At 51.0% G+C, this 20,643-nt stretch overlaps 1 protein-coding gene across 2 annotated transcripts in view; it reads right to left on the bottom strand.

The window, feature by feature from the left end:
• The window catches only part of IGSF3 (immunoglobulin superfamily member 3), a 94,700-nt gene that overhangs the window by 24,488 nt on the left and 49,569 nt on the right, over window positions 1-20,643 (bottom strand). The window contains exons 3-6 of one of the 2 annotated variants that reach the window (XM_032096479.1): window positions 8,502-8,912; window positions 7,319-7,708; window positions 5,230-5,631; window positions 1,303-1,707 (exon numbers count right to left, since the gene is read on the bottom strand). In XM_032096479.1, coding sequence (XP_031952370.1) covers window positions 1,303-1,707; window positions 5,230-5,631; window positions 7,319-7,708; window positions 8,502-8,912 — 1,608 coding nt within the window. The remainder of the gene's footprint in view (window positions 1-1,302; window positions 1,708-5,229; window positions 5,632-7,318; window positions 7,709-8,501; window positions 8,913-20,643) is intronic. The other variant, XM_032096484.1, reaches the window with a different exon arrangement.

The raw sequence follows: 20,643 nt of genomic DNA, 5'->3' as shown, positions 1-20,643 counted from the left end.
TGTCCCACATCATCCTGGATCCTCTCTGGAGATTATCCAGCCAAAGACCCAGGAATGACACAACACGACCCTCTGCCACCTGCAAAACCGGAGAGAACCAGAGCAGTCCCTGGTCCGACTGCCAATACCACATTCATGGAGAACATCAACCACTCGCTCCCAGAGGCTGCCTGGGACATGGAAACAAACACAGAGAGGGTGCAGCCACGGTGCTCGGAGAGCTTTGGGGAGTCCCTCTTCTCTTCCATCCCAGCTTGTGAGCTGTAAAGCCTCAAACATTATGCAGGGCTCATTGAACTAACAGCTAAGATTTGTGTTGCAGTCATTCGCTGAGCAGCTGTGAGACAGGGAGAGGTGAAAACCATGGAGACCTAGACAACTTGTTCTCTTAAGGCATCACTTGAGGGTTACTGCCCCAGGAAAGAACAACAGGCTGCCAGAGCACAGTTTAATTGTCCTGCCTGCCACCCTGAGCTGTGACACACAGGCTCTCTTCCGGATGCTGTTATCAAGGATTTCTCTTTCCCTCTCTGTCTCACACACAGATATACATGCACAGGGCTGGGAAGAAGCATATTACTCCAGGGACCACATCCATTCAACACTGTTTCCTAGGGAAGTAAGCTAAAATGATGAACATCACCAACTCGACCTTGCAAGCAGTAAAACATGTATTACAAGGCAGCATAATCAAGATAAATGGAGAAGATTAACCAGGAGATGAGGGCAAGGGAGAGAGAGGGGAGGAAAATGATGGAGAGCTCGTGAGGTGGCCGGAGCTCACAGCATCCCCTGAGCTGTCTAAAGACAGGGTTGGGGAAGGTGGAGAGAGTATGAAGAGGGATACTGACAGGAAAAACACAAAGCCCAACCAGGAGAGACCCTAGGAAGGAGTCCTAGAACGAGAGATGCACCCAGTTACTAGACCAGAGCTGCAGCACCCCACCTGTGGTGCATGTGCAGCTTTGGTTGGAACACGTCTCTCTCCCTGATCCTGTCTGCACCATTCTTCTCTCTTTTCAGAGTCTGCCCTGATGAATGGAGGTGGCAACCTGAAAACCACCTGTCTCACAGGAACAGTCCGGAGACTGGACTGTGCTCAGCCACCTCACTTCCCAGAAGAAAACCCCACGGATAGCATACAAGAGGCAGAGGGCCCAGTTCCCCAGAGGTGGACAAAGGAACACCAACACGATCACAGTCAAAGAGCAGTCCTAACTCAGGGGAGACCACTGCAGCACCAGCACACGCCCTGTCCCCCCAACGCGCCCCTCAGCCCCTGCACGCGCCCTTGGCGCTCACCTGGCCGCAGGACCCTGATTTCCAGCAGGTTGGAGGTCCTGTCCGCCAGCCTCGTCCAGCTGCTGTTGTAGTTCTTCCTCCAGAGCTCAGCCACGCACTGGTACTTGCCGGCCTCGGTGTCGCTGGCCCTGCTGATGCTCAGGCGCACGTTGTTGCTGGACTCGGCCTTCTCGATGGCGGTGCGGGTGCGGAACCCCGCGTACCTGTCGCCCCACTGGACGCCGCCGTCGCGCGTGAAGGTCACCAGGTCGTGGAACTCGGTGCTGCCCGCCGGCTGGAAGCGCCACGTCACCGACACCGGCACCCACGACGGGTAGTGGGGCTTGATGATGCACTGGAGGTCGAAGGACTCGTTGTAGGTCACCCCCGGGGTGCGGGAGATGGCTGTGACAGCAAATCCGGCCTCTGTGGGAAGAGAGGAGAGGGCGTTGAGAGACGCCTGCCTGAGGAGGCCCTGCTGTCAGCATGCAAAAGCCAGAGCGTGGTCATCCAGTGGTACAACCAGCCACTCGAGCTGTGTCGGCTTCTCGTTTGCTACGGCCAAGTGAAAAGCAGAGGCAAGAACACACGAGTGGTGACTGCCTGAGCAGCAGTGACTGCCTGAGTGAGCACGGGCTGCAGCCACAGCAGGATTGCCCTTGATTTCTGCCCAGAGGAGTGAGACCCCCTGAGATCCAGAGGGCAGGAAGCCTCTGCGGGCTGCCAAAACCCTGTTTGGAAATGCAGCAGCACAACGGCAAGGGAGCAGCACCTGGCAGAGCAGCTGCTCAGCACCAGCCCCCTGGGATTCACATCCACCTCCTGGGCAGGGGGTCCCACCCTGTCCCCCACCCCAGGTCTGTGTCTGGTTGCTGCAGCTGGAGGAAGAATGAAGAAAGCAACTAGCAGCAGCCTTCAAAACATGCACCATAGAGGTGGCAATAGTTACAAAACCCCAGCATGGAGGCAAACTGAAAGAGAAGCTGGTTGCTCCTGCTCTTCACACAGCACAGCTTTTGTTCTCTTCCAGGTCACAACTCCAGGACAGCTTTATGCAGTTATTCTCGCATGTCTGCCACTCTGCAAGCTGGTCAATATACTTTGACTTGTCTACCCCCAGCACTTTGTTTGTTTAGAGGAGTTGAAATCAGCAGTCTATTAGTAATTAAAAGATAACATATTCCAGTTAGTCAACCGTAAGCCAGTGAGGCTTACATGTTCAGTCAGAGTATTTCCATTGTTCATTTGTGCCAAGCTGCACAGAGAAATATTTTCTTCTCTTCCAATCACTTCAGTGTGGGCCAGCAGACTTAGCAGGGACCTTGTTTTCTTCTGCCAACATCCCCAAGAAGCGCTCCCCTCCTCAGAGGCTCCATGGGGCATCCCACATGGACTGACAGTTCTCCCTCTCCCTGCAGTGCTGACCACCCCAGCTCTCAGCAGAGCTGCCACTGCTTGAAGAGACCCCAGACAGTGCCCAGGCAAAAAAGGAACATCTTCTGGGTCAGCATGGAGCTTCAGCCTGCCACTGGCTTGAAGAGATGAGCCAGGAGCTCCCTGCTGCTGCAGGCAGACCGGGCACAGCATGGAGCCCACCAAATCTGCACAATTCCACCAGCAAGTGCCTCTGCGACCCCACGGCATCACCATGCCCGAGCTCTGGGATGTGTAATTACTGAGGAAACAGGTCAATCTTCGGGATTAAAGCCTCTCACAGCATGTTCAGTGATTACCCAGGAGTGCAGCGTGAGACGCAGGCTGCCTCCCCTGCAGAGCTGCTGCATCTCAGCCCCACATAAGCCCTCACCTTCGGCCCTCCTGCTCCCAGCAAGTGTGTTACCAGGCCCAGCTCAAAGAAACCCTGAAGGCCCTAGAAAGCCAACCTAATTTCACCAAGACCAGCTGACTGCATCAAGTTTACTCTCCAGCTGGCCTGGGCAAGGAAGCTTCATGAAGCCATGCAGATACCAGGTGCGTTTCTCAGGTCTTCAACTCCACCTGCATGGTCATGGCACTTAGGTTAACAAACAAAAGCGCTTCTTTTGGGGTTTGGTACAAAAAGCACAAAAGTGGACTGATTTTCTGCAAATCCTCCCTACAAAAACACAGCACTCCCTCCCCCCCCCATCCTTCTGTGGCCAGCCAGGGACTTAAGCCCCTGCCACGCATTCAGCAGCCTCAGAAGTTCAGGAACATCTGGTCTCTTCTGACAGTACATCTCTCACTTCTGGCTGTTGTTTCTGAAGCACCCTGTGGTTAGATTTATGGGTTTGAACATCATCTGTGTGGTTCAGCTAGAGTTTCTTACCCCAGCAGGCTGGCAAACGATGAGACCTTAACTTGAAATGTGTCACTAAATTTACTGCATTTTTTTTAAAACAGCAGTTTCTGAAACCATAAACCTCTCTTGCTCTTTCTTGGCACCCTGCATTTGAGTTTCTCAGGACATTTCAAAAACATTAGGCTGAACAAAAAAAAACCAGATTCAGCAGTAAAGCAATACTCAACAGTTTCTCTACTATATTTTTATGAGCTACTTCTTTGCTAGTTAAAGGAAGAGACCTAGGAATTTCTTAGGACTTGACAGAACATGCTCAACAGCTGGTGACTGAGGAGCAGAGGAGGTGGGACAACCACCTTTCCATCACATCTTCTGCAACTGCTGTGCACTTCTGAGCATCTTAAATTTTAACAAGAGTAGAAGTGACACATTTTAAAATCCCAATGCTTAATCACAATGCCTTTACAAGTGGCAGAGTAAAGGGAAGGGTTGATACTTGGGACTTGTAGCAGGCCAAATGCTGCTGACCTCATGAGGAAGACACTATTGAAACTAGATGAGAATTTGCCTTTAGTTCTTTACAAAAGAACATCCGTACCTGCTTTTGGAAGCTATACAGGAAAGATTTCTAACTCCAGACAAAACAGCCTCTGAAAGGAGGTCAACAGTAAAGGAGAGGAAAGGAGGAAAAAAGCAAGATTTTCATCAGAATACAAAATGACTTTTAAGTATGGTCTCACACACATCTTGTCAAAGCTTAAGATGAACACTGCAGAGTACCAAGAAAAGCCACACGATCCCCACCTCCTGCCAAAATTCCTATCTCGACCTTTCAATAGAGCCGCCTGATTGTCTCAGCCTTGGCATTCTGAAAACCAGTGGCCTCACAGAAGCATTCATCCCTTCTCCAGCCTTCTGCAGATCACTTTTGGAACCAGACCAAGAGGACCAAAGTAACCCACAATCCATGCAAAATATCAAACTCCCTACCTGCCCCTCTCCTAAAGTGATGTGGTTTCACTGTGGTTGAATAGAGGAGCCCCTTGGCAGAGCAGAGTACCAGCTGCGATGATCCCAGCTACTGGTTTAGCTTGGTTGTAGACAACACTGTGGTTCTGGGGCAGCAGCTCAGTGCCTCCCTGCAGACGCAGCGAGGACCATTCCTGACTCATGCTTTCTGTCAGAGATGCTCACCATTTCTGCTGGCTGGGCCAACAGATGCCCAGCATTTTGTGCTCCTGATCCGGTGAGCAGAGATAAGGTTTACCCACAGCAGGCAAGGAGGCTTCGACGCCCACAGGCTGCCAATGGAGCACCACCACTGCACTGACCAAAACCCAGCTCCAGTACTGGCAGGAGACATCATGGGATGGGCAGCCTCTCTCCTCTGAAGGACTCTGGAAGCCCTATCCCTCTCCTCAGCCATCCCCTGCTTTGCTCCTGCCACAGCCACCCCTCAGACTTTGCCCACACACACAACGGCGCATGCAGGCGTTTTGCACCAACCTACGAGGAGCTGTGGGCAGGCTGCTGGGTGCCTCCATCTTGCTGGCAAGCAAAGGCAGGAACGCTGAGAACAGCCTCAGTGATTTGCAGGTGACCTTCTGCGGGCCGGCCAGGCACATGGGGACCGTGGCCCCAGGGCCCCCCACGCCTCAAGTACTCACCCAGAGCAGTGATGGACACCGGGGTGCTCGTGTGCCGCTCCCCAACCATCTGCCACTCCCCATCCAGTGTCCGTGTCCACTCGGCCACCCGGCACTCATAGTGGCCCTCGTCCGCCTTGACGCTGTTGAAGATCTCCAAGGTGAAGGAGCCGGGCCGGACCTGCTCCACCTGGATGCCCCCGTAGCTGCTGCGCTCCGCGTACGCGGGGCCGGGGTGCAGGGTGCCCTCGCGGTCCAGACGCACGATTTCGCTGCGCCGGTTCAGCTTGTCCACCAGCTGCCAGGTGACCGACAGGCGGCTCTGCGGCCCGAGGCCCGAGCGCACGTTGCAGCCAAAGCGCAGGCTCTCTCCCTCCAAGACATTGCTGGCGTTGTTGATTATCTCCAAGGAGATGCTGGTCTCTAAGGAGAGAAACGCATACACACAGGGCAGATGATACACACTCGCCACTGCTCGGGCTGCAAGAAGGACGCTGCTGGCCAGAGACGCTTTCTACCAGGTGCAGGAAACTGCCCACGCATTTGGGTCCAGGCACGTCTTAATCTCATGCGTGACCACATCCAAAAACAGCTGGTGGGCAGCGAGCTGCTCCTGGTGACTTGCACACTCAAGGCAGGTGTAGGCCAAAGCTGGGAGAAATCTCTCTGCCTACGGCTCGGGAGACATTGCCGTGTCTTCTGGTCACAGGTCCGGGATGGGATCTCAGCAAAACTTGAGGGAATTTCTGTTGCTACAATACGCACTGTGTGCAACTGGCTCTGCCAAAAAAAAAAAGCTTCCAGCGCCCTGTGGCTTTTTCAGTTCACGTCATCCTGATCACCATCTTGCCACTTCCATTCCTACCAACACCTTTTGGGAGAAGCTCTCCCACACTCCCACTGCTAGTGATACTATAGGTAGCTATCGCTGTTGGGTAACATTGAAAAAAAAATATGGTATCTTGAGCTTTCCAGAGAAGTAAGGCTTTGTGGCTGGCTTCTCAGAGATACTGAGTGCTGGTTACTCCTGCTGCCTTCCATCAGAGTTATGGACACTTAGCACCCTTGAAAAATCATCACATTTGTTCCTGCAGCTGGTGATTTATCAAAGGCAAGAATCAAATCTGTCTGAAAGGTGGCTGGATCTACAAACACTACATTTGAGATGTTTGTCCAATGCAAGATTTCTAGCTAGAGTAATTTTCAAAGCCAAACAAATGAGACCAAATATCGGTAGGAGAGAAAAGAAATAGAATTTCTTTTGGAGAAATGAGGAGGGAAAAAAAAAGCTAGAGGAAAGGGCTGCATTTCCCTACCAATCTAGGAGATAGGAGGCAAATATAGCACAAAATCCTCTTGCAGCTACCCTCTGCTTGGTCAAAGCCCATTGCCATGGTAGCCTAGGCAACCCATGCATGGTTCACCATGCCACAGCTACCAGAGTTTCAGAGAGCAAAACAAGGAATGAGTCAGTGGACTCTCTCCTCTCAACCTGTTATTTCTGTATCATGTTTATCTGACACATATAGAAGACATGCAAGGCAAGCCTTCAGTTGTTTTCACCAGAGCTGGCTGACACACAGTGACCAGGACAGAGCTCCGTGCTGAAGAGCACTGGGGCTCCAGCAGCACACCTGGTCTCTCCCAGTACAGCTCTCTTGCAAGACAGCTGAATCACCATCACATAACAGCCTGCAGGAACCTAGCAGCTTTTAGGATACACCAAGGCCAAGCTGCTCTCCCCATTATGCCTGCTGAATACTTTACAGAGCACCCAGCTCCCTGCAGAGCAAGGCCAGGAGAGAGGTGTGAGGAGCAAGTCAGAGGCTGTCACATGTACCTTTAGCTCAGGAACAGAACTGCCAGCTTGGTGTCATTAGCAAGGTGGGGGCATGACTCCCCACCTATGAACCTGACACTCATCCCTCCTTTTCATCCCTTTCCCAACAACAAAAATACATCTTGCCACTTGGGATTCCAAGCCTCCACAGCATGTGTACTCTAATCCTCCCTCTCCTGTACCGCCACGCTCCAGGTACATCACAGCTTCCCCAGCTAGCTGCCCAGTACAGCAATGCCCCCAGGAGGGGATGGGCACGTCTCTACTTACTGAGTGGCATGACAGTGATGGGGATGTTCTTTGGCCGCTTGCTCTCCTTGTCGATGAAGTCTCCCGTCACAGTCTTCTCCCGCTCGGTCACCCGGCAGTTGTACTTGCCGCTGTCCTCCAGGCGCAGCCGGTAGATCTTCAGCACAAAAACGTTGTCACTTTCTTTGGCCACCTTGAGCTGGCCCAGGGCCTCGCGCTGGGCAAACTCGTTGTTGAGCACCGGCACAGCGTTGGGTCCCAGGCTGGCGATGAGGGAGCTGTTGAAGGCCCAGGAGATGGAGAAGTAGCGGTCAGGGATGTTCTGCGCCTCCAGGATGCACCGGAACTCCACCGGCTCCCCCACAATGTACATCCGCTTCTCTGTCTCCAGCCGGACACTGAACTCCTTATCTGGGGAGAGAGAGACACACCGACTCGTGTCAGGATGGCCAAGCCCACCAGGAGAGCCAGCACAGCTCATGTGAGGCGTTTACAACTTGCTACTCCCTGCATGGCCAACATCACTCAGACAAGCACATCCAGAGGTGAAAGGTTAGGGACTTGCTTTTGCTGTGGGAGACCAGATGGGCTGTGCTGCCAGAGAGGCACCCTCTTGCCCATCAAGCAAAGAGCAAGCCAAGGCTTCCTCAGTCACAGCCCTTTCCTCCAGGGAGCAGCTCTGATGTGACACCAGCATCCAGTACCACTGTGGAATATGACCTGGAGCCTAGTCCTACTCATGCCCTGCTCAGCTGGAGTCAAGAGGCAGAACCTTTGGAGATATCAGAGAGGAAGAAAGAGCTCAGATGGGTCTTTAGATCCTTGGCAGGAAACTGTGCTGTGGGCTAGGAGGAGAATTGTAAATGGATCTTGTGTGATACAAAAGTGCTCGCTGAAACTTTTAGTTTTATTCTCTGCTGTGTCACTCTTACCTCCTCACATAACAAAATCCTCACTGTCTGTGCCAGCACCAAGTGCTTAAGACCTATGTTTTAGCTTCTGTGTCAGCCCCAAATCTTACCATGCCAGGAGACAGCGCCTGCCACCCAAGCCCCCTTGATGCCCTGGTGTCCCCTGGTTGCTCTTTGCTGACACTTCCCTTGGCTGCAGGGAGCCAAACCCCAGCCACCTAACAATGCACAGCCCCATTTCCCATCTCCTCCCACTGCCCAGCCAAGGGAGAAAAGGCAGAGGAGACACTGACCTGTGGCTTGCACGTTGACGATGGCGCCCTGGGAGCGCTTGCGGGTCATGGCATACCAAGAATTGTCCGGGTCCTGGATCCACTCCGCCGCCTCGCAGTAAAACTCGCCCTGGTCTGACGGGTGGAGGTTGTAGATGGTGAGCTTGGAGGTGGTCTCCCCAACCTTGTCCAAGCGCACGTCTCCCGTGGCCTGTCGCTGGGCGTAGGCGCTGCCGGCGCGCAGGACGAAGTCGCGGCTCAGGGAGATGACCTCCACGGGCGCCTCGCTGCCTCGCTGCCGGTACCACGCGATGGACACGTGGCTGTGCTGGGCTGTGCTCTTGGACACCTCGCACTTCAGCTCCAGGGAGTCGTGCTCCACCTTGCTCAGCGTCTGCGGGACCGCTGTCACCCGCAGCGAGTCGGGGATCACTGCAGCAGAGAGGGACACAAACGGCCCAGAGTTAGCAATGTCGAAATGCTGAGTGTAAAGGCCAAACGTCTTAAAAGAGAGCTGGGGGAGAGGTTTCTTTTTACAGCTGCAATTAAACATTAAGTATTATTAGCAAGGCTGTGTTAACTCATATTTAGCCCCTAAGAAAAGGAAAATTGGCTGGGAAAGACCATGACCTGCAGCACAAACTCCAGTGTGGTGCTTAAATTCCTGCTCAGTGGGCCTCAGCAACTGAACAAGATTTTCCATCACGCTGCAGAGCAGCACGATTTAATACATCCATTTCCCAACAAGGCATTTTGTCACAAGGAGCCTCTCCTCCATCACGTGCCCTCCAGCACGCTCTGTGACCCCCCTCTTGCCCACATCCTTCAGCCACTCCTTAGCCCTGGCAGGGTCTTCACACCTCCTCAGTCACTGATGGGGCCAAGACAAACATACTCAGTTCCTTTAATCTTCCCTCATAAAAAATGTCAGGAGATCCAATTCCCTTCTCCTTTGTTTATATAATTTCATCTGTTAATGACCCCCTCAGGCCAAAGGAAGGGGTTTCTGCGTTCAGAGGGAACTGTCTCCTCTAAGGGCAGCAATACAATTGCATCCCAACCAGTGCTGGCTCCCAGGACACAGCCATGCCAAGGCACTTGGTAATAAAACTGCTGGCTACTTTTCCAGATGATTAACCAGAGGAAAGGAAGTATAGCTGCTAAAATCAGGAAGAAAACCAAAAAGTGCAGCCCCCTCAACCTTGCTTGGATTCAGCAATAGGTTCTACCACCAGAAGATAAGACTTTTTAATAAAGAACCCTTTCTAGACTTTGCTGTCTCAAGAAACATCACGTGGAAAGAAGAAAGTAAACTTTCTCCCCAGCTCTGCACACAAGGCAGTGTTAGCGAGCCTGTTAATGCCCACGGTTTTGCCACGTACCAGTGGAATATAATTAACATATCTCAGTTTGGTTTCATTGACAGCACTGGATGGTTTGACAAAATTAGCTGAGCTGCCAGAAGCTGCATCTGTTTCATTCAGGCACTGCTACAGAGAGCAATGAGCTGCAGCGAAGACAACCACTGGGATTATTTATGGCAGGAAAGTCAAAATCAGAAGAGGGCAAAGAAAAAAAGGAACAAGTTGGGAGTAAATGAGAGGAAAACCTTCCCACATCCAGTCCGGATAGGAGCATTTTCTTTTACTACACCTTCACCACCCAGGTTACTGCCCAACAGGAAAAGTACCTTGTAAGGCTGCTTATATTGAGACATTGTCTCTGTCCCTGTGGCCACCACATCTTCTGCTCCCTCCCTTCCCCTCATCTTTCTCACTGGAGCTCCCATCCCCTGCTCACTGGCAATAGCTTCTGGCAGACCACGGCCAGGATTCTGCTTGCTTCACCTTTCCCCTTACCCTAGACTCCCAAACAGTGGTGACAGCCACAACTAACCTTGCCAGTTCACGCTGCTGGCACAAGCAGCTTTAAACTTCTCATTTCAACCCTTACTGAGTAATTTCCACAGATGCACAGCTCCTTTCTCTTCGCCCTCCAGCCATGGGCTCTTACAACTTCTCTTATGTTATTTAAATAAATTAAGCCTCATCATCATCTTGCTGGAGTGACTTTCCCGCGGAGATGCTTTGAATGCAGAGCCTCTGTGTAACACCTTCTGGGGTGAAAGCAGGTAACTGAGAAGGAAACGTGCCTGTCCTCTCTCCCCGGATCTGAGAGCCCTGCGCACCCCACCAGATCCCTTGTGTGCCCCCCAGCCCTGCTCAGCAGCACAGCCACTCTCTGGGTAAGCTCAGGGAGCTGCTGACCCCAGGAGCCTGTGTGGCTTTGCAGGACAAGCCAGGTCATGCTCCAAGAGGGGACAGGCACTTGGCCTGCCGGATGTGGAGCTGCCCACTTCCTGGGAGTAATGCTGGGAAGCCTGTCTGAAGGCTGGGCGTCAGGCAAGCACTTGCCACACCATTCCCTGAGAAGGTTGGAGGCTAGCACAGACTTAATTTTGCCAGTTGGAACCATGACTTTGTACTTCCAGGTCATAACCCGGCTGGAGGGTTAGCATCCTTTATCCCATGTAGGCAGATTTCTGCAAAGTGCACTCCTGGAGGAAAATCAGGAGGTGTCGGCATGTGGTTGAAGCTGTAATTTAACTGTGGTAACACCTGACACACTGTGCTGCATTCCTCCTGCTACTTTAGTTGAAAGAGCCAACCAAGATCCTCCAGTGAGAGGAACTGGTGAGACCTTTTGGGTTGCACACAGCCTTAAGGCTGTTGTCTTACATCGGCATGGCAGACACATATATTCCCAGATAGTCAGCACCGCCTTCCTAACCAGGAGGACTTGAGACCTGTTTGATAAATGAAAGCCCAGTTTTTGAAGGATTAGATGATCAGGGAGGAACAAGTCAGAGCCCTGAGGTGGCTGGGCCAGCGGGGAGGCTCTGTGCTTCACACCACCACTCTCACGCTTGGCCAGCAATGCACAAACAGCTGTTTTATTTACCCTGCAAGACGTGCCTCGGGTACTATGTTCAGGGAGGGGGGAACTTGGTAGGAGAAGAGAAAATGCCATTCTCAAGAGGCAGCTGAACATGGCAGCAGGTCACAACTCCTTTCAAGAGCACACTGAGCACTGGGGACTCCCACAGTGGGGAAAAAAGTCTGCTGGGGCTCATGCACCGCTCCAAGGCACAGACTCCACTGGCCTGCACCAGTCAGGGGTGACTGAGAGAGGACCTCATCAGTGTATACAAGTATCCAAAGGGCAGGTGTCAGGAGGATGCAGCCAGGCAGTGCTGAACAGTAGGAGGAGAGAAACATGAGGCAAAACTTTTCTGTGAGGATGACAAGAGCACTGGAACAGGCTGCCCAGAGAGGCTGTGGAGGCTCCTTCTCTGGAGATACTCAAGAGCCTTCTGGACACAATCCTGAGTAATGTGCTCAAGCAGGGAGATGGAACTAGAAACCTTCAGTGATCCCTTCCAATCTCACCCATTCTGTGACTCTGTGTAACAGGAGGGCTTAGCTTAGCCCTTAGGCATGGCTTAGCCCATCAAGCTGGAGCAGACTAGGGCTGGAAGTCACAGCCAGAAAAGAAAGCAGGGAACACTGCAGAGGTGCTTGCCAGGGCAGGACAGAGCACGCAGGGAGGTGCATTCTTGGAAGAGAAGTTCCTCCCAAGCCAGTCACCCTGCTCAGGCTTCAGAGACATCAGTTTGCTTACCAGGACACAAGTGAGTCTGCACAGTGCTCACCTGGGAGCCCTGGCTTCACTGCCAGCCATCACGCTGCCAGCCGCCCACGCTCATCCTGCAGCCACCTGCCACAGGAAGCAGCAGGACTTCTGGGGACACTCTGCCGGCTGAGCTTCACTTGAAAGCAAGGACAAGCTTAGATGAGAGTCACCTCCCTGTGTGAAAGGGAGCAGAGCCACATCTGAATCAGAGCCAAGTGGGATGCTGCAGGACACATCCTTTTGCTCTCTCTTTCTCACCCAGCTCCTGCCTGTTTCTCCTCTCTTCCCAATGTGCCATCCAGGCAGCCTTCTCTGCACCTCCCCCAGCATCCACCAGCCTTGCCTCCTCCTCATCCCCCAACACAAGCCCATCTCTGCAGCTGTCACAACCCTCTGCAAGTGTCAGCACAACTCCCTTCTCTCCAGCACCAAGGTTAGGTTTGGCAGCAAGAGGCTGGACAAGGAGAGGAGTGACTGAAAAGCAATTCCTGGGAGCAAATCTAGTGTGCTACCGCCATCCCTGAGCCAGTCACAGCTGACAGCTTCGAGCTTGTACTTACAACACTTCAGAGCAAGGAATACAGCATTTCCTATGAGTCCCCAAGCCACAGGTCACTGCAGAGGGCACTGGATGGGTACTCAGTGATGGGTGGGCTGCTGAGCACAGAGTGCTCACAACCACCATCAAGTTTTGGAAGCTCCTGAAATATTAAATATAAGTATTTCCACTAGAGGGTGTCAGGGACCCAGCCAGCGAGAGTCCCAGGGCCCAGCTGCCAGGACTAGGAGGCGGAGCTCAGAGCTGCTCCCCACTGGCCCGGGCACCCCTCCTCAGGAAGCCTGCACACCCAGCTCCAGTAAAACTCACCTCAAATGCACACACCTCAATAACACGAAATCAACGAGGACTCGGTGAGCTAATTATGGCTAACTTCAGGACAAGGAACTGGCTTGCAGTATCCCAGAAAACAGGCAGGGAGCAGAGACTGGAGTTCCCAGGTGTGCACATCTCAACACACTTTTCTCCAAGCCCCAGGACAGGCTCCATTTCCAGCAGCTCCCAGTGCTGTGCTGAACTCTGCCCACACACAGAAGGATGATCCAGGTGTCTCGCTTTTCCCCAGGCTGGCTCTGGTTCATCCTTGGGTCTCCAAAACCCCAAACACCTCCAAGGGGTAGGCTATCAAAGCTTTTATGAGCCAAAACAAAGCAGAGATCTACCAAGGTTTTCTCTACTCCCAGGCAAGGCAGCAAACCTGCCTGAGACTCCCTTTCCTCGCTAAGCGATGTAGGAGGAGCATCAGGCTGGGAGCCAGAGGCTCTCTAGCTTGAGCTGGTGAAACAATGCCGTGAAAATCACTTAGCACCACAGCAGCTTTACACTTCAGGCTGATCAGGAGTAAAACAACTTAGATAGGCTCCCCAATACAGCTGGGCCATCTCAGGGCCACTGCAGAGCAAGCAAAACCCACCAATCTCTTCTTCCCTTGGATTTCCCCGTAGCTTTTACCCACTGATACACTTTAGAGACATTCTATGGTGCTACCCTGTGTCCCCAGCTGCCTGCTTCATACCACCTGGAGAAAGCTAAGCTTACCAAGTATCAGGTGTGAACTATTTAAGAAGAACAAATACATGTATTCCATGCTCCTAAGAAGCTGTTTCTGGCTAAGACATACTCCCTGGATTTTGCAGGGATTTAGAGCAAGAGTTATGTTTCCATCTGCCCCACAATATCTCATTGCCCCGCAGGGATCACAGCTCAGCACCAATAAATCTCCTTCCAAAACCCCTCTGGATGTGTGTTCAACACAAAAACAAGTTGCTCAAGGGGAACAGCAATGCCAGAGCCACCCTGGGGAACCCAGAGGTGAGCACTGGGAGGCACCTGGACAGCAGCAAGGGTGGGAATGTGAGGAACACGAACAAAGCGCTTTGTTACTAGACTCTGCAAAATCTAACCCTCCTGTGGCCACCCACGCCATCCCAGAGAAGGAGGGAGGGTCTGCCACCAGAGACACTCCAATGCCACAGGAAGAGCTGGAAGGGACCTGTTGTCTCCCAGTTACTGGAAGCTCTCAGGGATCCATGTTCCTTCCATCCCTCCCCCACAGCACTATTGATTCCTATTCCGTACAGGATCCAAGTACGTGTGCAGGCGTGCGGCGGGAGGGAGGGGGAGGTGATAAGGCAGGAGCGGTATCTAGATTAGCAGTGTAATCCTCTGGAGCCCTCGTGCCTGGCAATTAGCTGTACATGCTGATCCATACCTGCTGCAGCACACCAGGCACTCCTCCCTGTCAGTCACGAGCACGTGTAGCGCCTTCAGCAGGGAGGAAACACACACCGTGCTATGCTGCAAAACTGATGAAGACCCTCAATGTCACCTCTGCAAGTGGAAAAATACCTGAGCTGATCATGCCACTGGTAGCATCTCTTTAGCTTGTCTAATTTGTAAGTAGCAGCCAGAAACTCGCAGGTGGCTGCAGGCAGAGAAAAGGAAAAGCTTTGTTTCTATTGTTGCTGCTTTTAAGTTCCCTTCGCTGCCCAAGGTCGGACTTACAAGCAGCAACAATAGAAACAAAGCTTTTCTCCTACTTGAGACCAGAATATGAGAAGGAAAACCTACCAACCCAAGAGGTATTTTCACCGTGACTGAGGGCACAGGGCCTCTGTGCAGAACTCTTCCTCTTCTCTTCCTTGCCTACCAACATATAGCCACAGGCTCTGGGTACCACGGGGAAAAACAAGTATTAATGGTCTGGTTGTTTGGGGATTACTTTCCTTCAGCAAAGCCCCATCTGCACTGAAAAATAAGGATGGTTAAAGACAGATAAAAGACTAGCAATTGTTTAACTAAGCTGAAAAAGAAATCATACGCTTTTCTGAAACAGTGGATTCCCTTCCAGGTCCTGCAGGGGTAAGCGGTACTACTGCTGTGGTCCAAAGAAAAGCAGTTAAAATATACTTTTCATCTTCATGGAAATATTTAAGTCTTACTTTAAATGAGAAGTTTAACAACAAAGTCACTTTCAGTTGGAACACAATCAAGAAATGGATGGTGAAGCACTGAACTCACTTGCACTCGTACCACTGAAGCATTCTGTGGTAAGAGCAGGAAAAAACCAGAATAAAATAACACATCCCCAGGTTGTGTGCTTGCAGCTTTTTTAAAAGGGCAGTTTGCTACTGATTCAGCTGCTGGCAGAAGGCAGGAAGGGAGCTGAAGAGTTAAGTTATACAGCATGGCAGTTGTTTCACAGCAGTAGTAATAAATCCTCCGATTACAATGGTATCCTTGTTGGTACATTAACGACTGCCTGGAATGATTATGCCAATAGAAATGCATCTCCCAATGCAACTGGGTGAGTTCAAGCAGCAAGTGAGAAAGGGCACAAGAAAAAAAAAAAAAAGGAAACAGAAGTAACTAATGTAGGAGAAAGGGGAGAAGAGAATCAGACAGAAGATGCAAAAAGTGGAAAATAGGTCAGCTTTCCGACTCAGGGCCTGAACTTCTCCATGCTTGCTTTGGGCTCCGCTAGTCACGTGGCCAGTCTACCCGGCTGAGGCCGTGCTCCCTCCCAGGCAGTGGCAGAGGCTCCCACTGCACAACCTGCTCCGTGTCTCCAGGATGTGCCTTGCAGGAGGCGCTTCCCGGACAAAGCCGCACAACCAACCTGTGTGAGACCCCTCCGATGTCACGGACAGAAGCCAGCGCGTCGACCCCAGGCACACGGGACAGCAACGCTCTCCTGCAGCTTCCCAAGCCCCACACAAACCCACAGGGGCTGGCAGCAGGTACCTCAGGACCCCATCAGAAACCCCCTCCCTGTGTACCCAGGGCACATGTGCAGGGAGAGCAGACATGCTCAGCCCCAGTTCTGGCTGGTGCTTGATGGACCTGGGAGACTTGAAGCTTTCTGAACTTCTCACAAGTGCTTCAGCTCCAGGAAAAAGGACACCTGCCCTCCCCTTTTCCCTTGGGCTTTGCTCTGGCACTCCAGCCCCACCAGCACAGTGCTGTTCAGATCGTTTCTCTGAGTGGATGCTCCTCCAAAAATGCTGGCCCCCTTCCCTTGACTGCTTTGGGTGCAGCTCAGCACCTGCTGAGCGCACACTCCCAGCCCCTGCCCTCAACTAAAGCTGCTCTGGGCAACAGCAGACTCCAGGCTTCTATTAACAAGCTCCTTCTCCTCTATCCACCCATATCCCAAAGCATCCCAAGGAGCATCTGGTTATTAGGACAGCTAATTTAGGTGGAAAAGTTCAAGTGACCTCATTAAAATTTAAAAAAAAAAAAGAAAAGAGAAGACACCAGAAAGGGGTGGTAAAAGGACAAGGCAGCACCCAGCAGTGAGAGTCATCATTTGTTCATTAAGCAAAAATTATCTGGAGTGTCAGTGGAGCGAACCCTGACGACAGCAGCCCAAAGGGCAGAGACGCTGGGGACGGAGAGGCAGCCGAGGAGTGCCATGAGCTGGGTGCACGGCAGAGAGCACAGGATTCATCCCTGCTGCCATCTCCCAGCCAGCTCAGGAAGGAAAACCTTTACTCTCTCACACATGCACGCTTTTTTTGCAATCCTGCTCTGAGAGGTAGACGCTCTCTGCAGGGACTGTGCAAATCAGGCTGTAAGTAAAAAATAGGTTTGAGGAGGTGGCAGAGATGACATCCAAAAGGACATGGATGTTTGCGTCTCTGCAACAAGGAAACTTGTGCTTGGTGACAGGCTGAATGTCCCTGCTCTGCTACCCAGCACTTGACAGGAGGTGGTTCCTGGATGGGCTCTGTGGTCACAGCACACCCAGACACGACCCAGGCACACTGTGGCACTGCCCAGCTCTCACAGCTCTCCCGAAGGTAACACTCACACCCTGGCTCTGCCTTGGGTGACGCTGGCCCTGGGACTTGTCCCTGCCCCAGCTGCTGTGTTCAGTGACACCTGGCCAGGCTACCGGCCCAGCCCAGTCCCATCAAGCACCCCACAGACCCCTCCAAAGCAGCGCCCAGGGCAGACACCCAGGGAGGGCAGTGGTGGGCTGCAGACCACTGTGCACCACACGGCCTCTCACCTGTGGAGGCAATAACCTCCAGCAGCAAGCCAAGGTGAGACAGACCACAAATCCCTCCTCTGCCTCCCTCCCTCCCTCTTCCACAATCTCACCTCTGTGAGGGTTTAGCTCTCCTGCTGATCCCGAGCACCAGCAGCGAGCTACCGCAGCTTAAGGCAAGCCTAAGCCACTGCAAACACGAGGGCAGAGCGCATCAGCACGCAACTCTTCCACCGAGGGTTAAGCTGATGTGTTTTACTTAACAGCACTTGTGAGCTAAGAGCAGGCATGTGGGAATTTGCTGTGGCTTAAACCGGCACAGGGCAACCTGCTAAGCCACCGCCTCCTGGAGCCCGCAGGACAGGCAGGGAAAGCAGAAAGGAGCAAACATGGAGCTGACTCAGCTTGGGCTCCTCCGAAGCTGTGCAGGCAACGCTGTCTTAATGTTTTACACCTCTGAAGCTGAAGTTAAGAAACGACAGAAATAGGAAGCTTAGAAAATCCTCTTTTCTCCAATTTTTTGAAAAGCCTGATTTCATTCCACCTAGTGCACTTAGGCAGGCAGGCAATACCAACAGCTGAACAGGGAGAGTCGTGTAGTATCATTTCAAAACACATTTCAGGCCACATTCCCCCTGGACTATAATAATGTTTGTGGTGCTTTGTAGTCAGGTAAGTCACCCCTCTCAAAAATCAATTTTCAAGGAGGATTCATTCTCCTCTACCTCGACTATACAAGCAACACCAGGAGATAAGAGTGCAAGAGCTGCTTTCAGAGATTAGTGCCCCCGCTTCAAGAACTCGGCAGAGATCACACAGGAGGTCAAGGTGTGCACATGAGAGCTGTTTTTCCTTCACTTATTCAATAATGAAGGTTTTGAGACCTGCAAGCACTTTTCTCCCATCTGCCTTTGGGCACCTAACCTGTCCCTAGAGATGCAAAGCCCATGACCACAACTTCAATATCCGCTTCTGGCCCGCTCCTTAGGCTCAGCAGTGATTTATTTTTGCCTCCAGGGCAAGACAACACAGACCGAGACACACTTGGGAGATGGTCTTTGCAAGCAGAATCTGAGTCCAAACCCCACTTTTCTGCTGAACACACAGGAACAGGGCATTTCAACCCTCACAAGCAATGTACCAAAGAAAGCAGAGAATTAGGCTTTACTCCCTATTATTATAGTCAAAATTCCTGTTCAGCCCAAGTCTGGGTCTTAAGTTCCCATGGAAAGACAAAGAGAAAACACCAGCATCCTGATGCACAGACAGGGAAGGAGAGAATCACATCCTTCCCATGTGGATTACTGAGAGACACAGGATGGCTAATAAGCAGATGAAAAGAAGTTTTGAAATCTAAGGAAAAAAATCAGACCCATACAAATTAAGTGGAAATCTTTTCTTCATCTATCAGTCCTCTTTAAAGCATGGAAATTATTCATAAAATGTTATACAAACATACATCTTCAGCAGACAATAACCATCTAGTGAGCCACAAAGTCAGCAAGAGCTGGAGGGATTTCTGGAAGCTGGAAGGAAGGGTGGTGGCTCTTTTGCATATTTCCAAGCTACTTTCTTCCAACAAGGTTTTGGCAGGTCAGAACTGTTACTCTGAAGCTGGCACTCTCATGATGAATGAAAGGCACAGTCTGGCTCTTGCAGGATGGAGTCCAAGTTCCCCAGCCACAAGGACCACCTGCTCTCCTCCTTTACTAGAGACTGAGGAAAGCAGAATTAAGATGAATAAAGCAAATTCAGCCAAACAGTTGACAGTCTTCTGCCATCTGGTCAAGGTAACATAGATAAAACAAGGTAACGTCCACTTCTGCAAATCTGTTTTCTTGAGGAGTTTATTTTCTACAGTACTTCTGCAATTTTGCCTCTTACTTACATGGCTATGGTCATCTCTCCTCTTCAAGTTTCTTCTAGTTCAGGTGGTGGTAATTTGAGGGACAGAGGGTAAGTAAAAGGCAGGTGAAATGCTCTCCTTGAAACTTCTGGGCTTTGCAGACTGCAAAAAGTGCAATTGTGTAGCAATGAGCTAGTCTGGAGAAGCTAATGTGACATGCACAACCAGCTGAGATACCAGCATGAGAGTGCCTGGTATCTCTGTATTAAAATCTTTTAATAAATGTATTTATTTTTATATGTGCTGATCTCAGCAGCACAGACACACCACTGGTGGTTACAGTCAGAAGGGAAAGCTCAGACTCCTCCAAAATACAGGCAGGTCTCCTATAATGCTGTCCGTGTCATTAATTGTTGTCTTCCCTGATGGGGGAGACGTGTAGATTTTTGCCAGGAGAGAAAAGGAGGCAAATGGGACTTCATGCTTCTCAGTCTCCAGATAGGTGTTTATTCATTCTTATCTAAGGAGTACAAGCCATTGGCATGGCTTAGACATAGCACAGAGCAGAGAATGAAGCAAGAAGATGACTTATCAAGATCTCACAGCCTTTTTAAAGGTAAATTACCCAATGAAAGCTTAAAACACAAGATATTTTCACCTTTTTACCAGTGTCCAACAAGTTCCTAAATCACATAGACAGGAACTGCGGAATTCTGTATCCAATCATCCCAAAACACTATTGCTGCAAAATATGGAGTTAGTGAAGAAGGAGAAAGAAGATTTTAACTACAACTTAGCCTCCATTTTGAGGTTTTATACTTCTATCTATTTACTATGCAAATAGACCTAAAAACTCTAGATTTTTCACCCTGTGATAATCTCACATAATATTCTATCACCTAATTCCCACCATTGTAGATTCAAATTCTTCCCAGAGGCTAGGCAAATTTTCCCATGCACAAAGGTCAAAAACAGTACTGTCCAGGGGGGTAAAACCTTTCAAAACAGGCAGAGAAATATTTTCTGCATTCTAGGTTCCCACACTCCTAGGGCAAAGTGCTCCAAGTTTTGCAGGATACCCCAAATCCTTTGCAGAAGAGTGTGGGCATTTAAAAATAACTGTTCAGGAAATAAATATCTCATTAAAGTAAGGAGAAGATGCTTTTGGAGCACCTATCATTAACCCAAAGGCACACAGTACATCAAAGCAGTGCATTAAGAAACCCACTCAAAACAGTAAAGAAAATAAGTCACAAAATCTAGTAAATAGGAAGTTTCCACAATGTCTCCAGTGCAGGATCAATAGCACTGACTCCAGCAGAATTCAGCATTTTATTTATGGGGTCTGCAGCCCTTCTACTGGTGAAGCCTCTGAGTGAGAGCCAAGCCCAGTGGACACACTCCCACCCCCAGAGCCACGGACAGCTCCAGTTTTCCCACTCTGTCCTTGTTTCACCATTGCACCCGAGTACAAAAGGCTCTGCAAGCTGCCGGCTTCCCAGCTGCCTCTCCCTACCCGGTAGGTAAATGGCAAAACTGCCAGCATGAAGCATTTCACTTAGGCTGCTTCCCA

Source organism: Corvus moneduloides, chromosome 2, assembly GCF_009650955.1.
Source record: "Corvus moneduloides isolate bCorMon1 chromosome 2, bCorMon1.pri, whole genome shotgun sequence".
NCBI classification, from domain to species: Eukaryota; Metazoa; Chordata; class Aves; order Passeriformes; family Corvidae; genus Corvus; species Corvus moneduloides.
The sequence above is the reverse complement of the archived record's forward strand: the minus strand, read 5'-3'. Positions and strand labels throughout refer to the sequence as shown.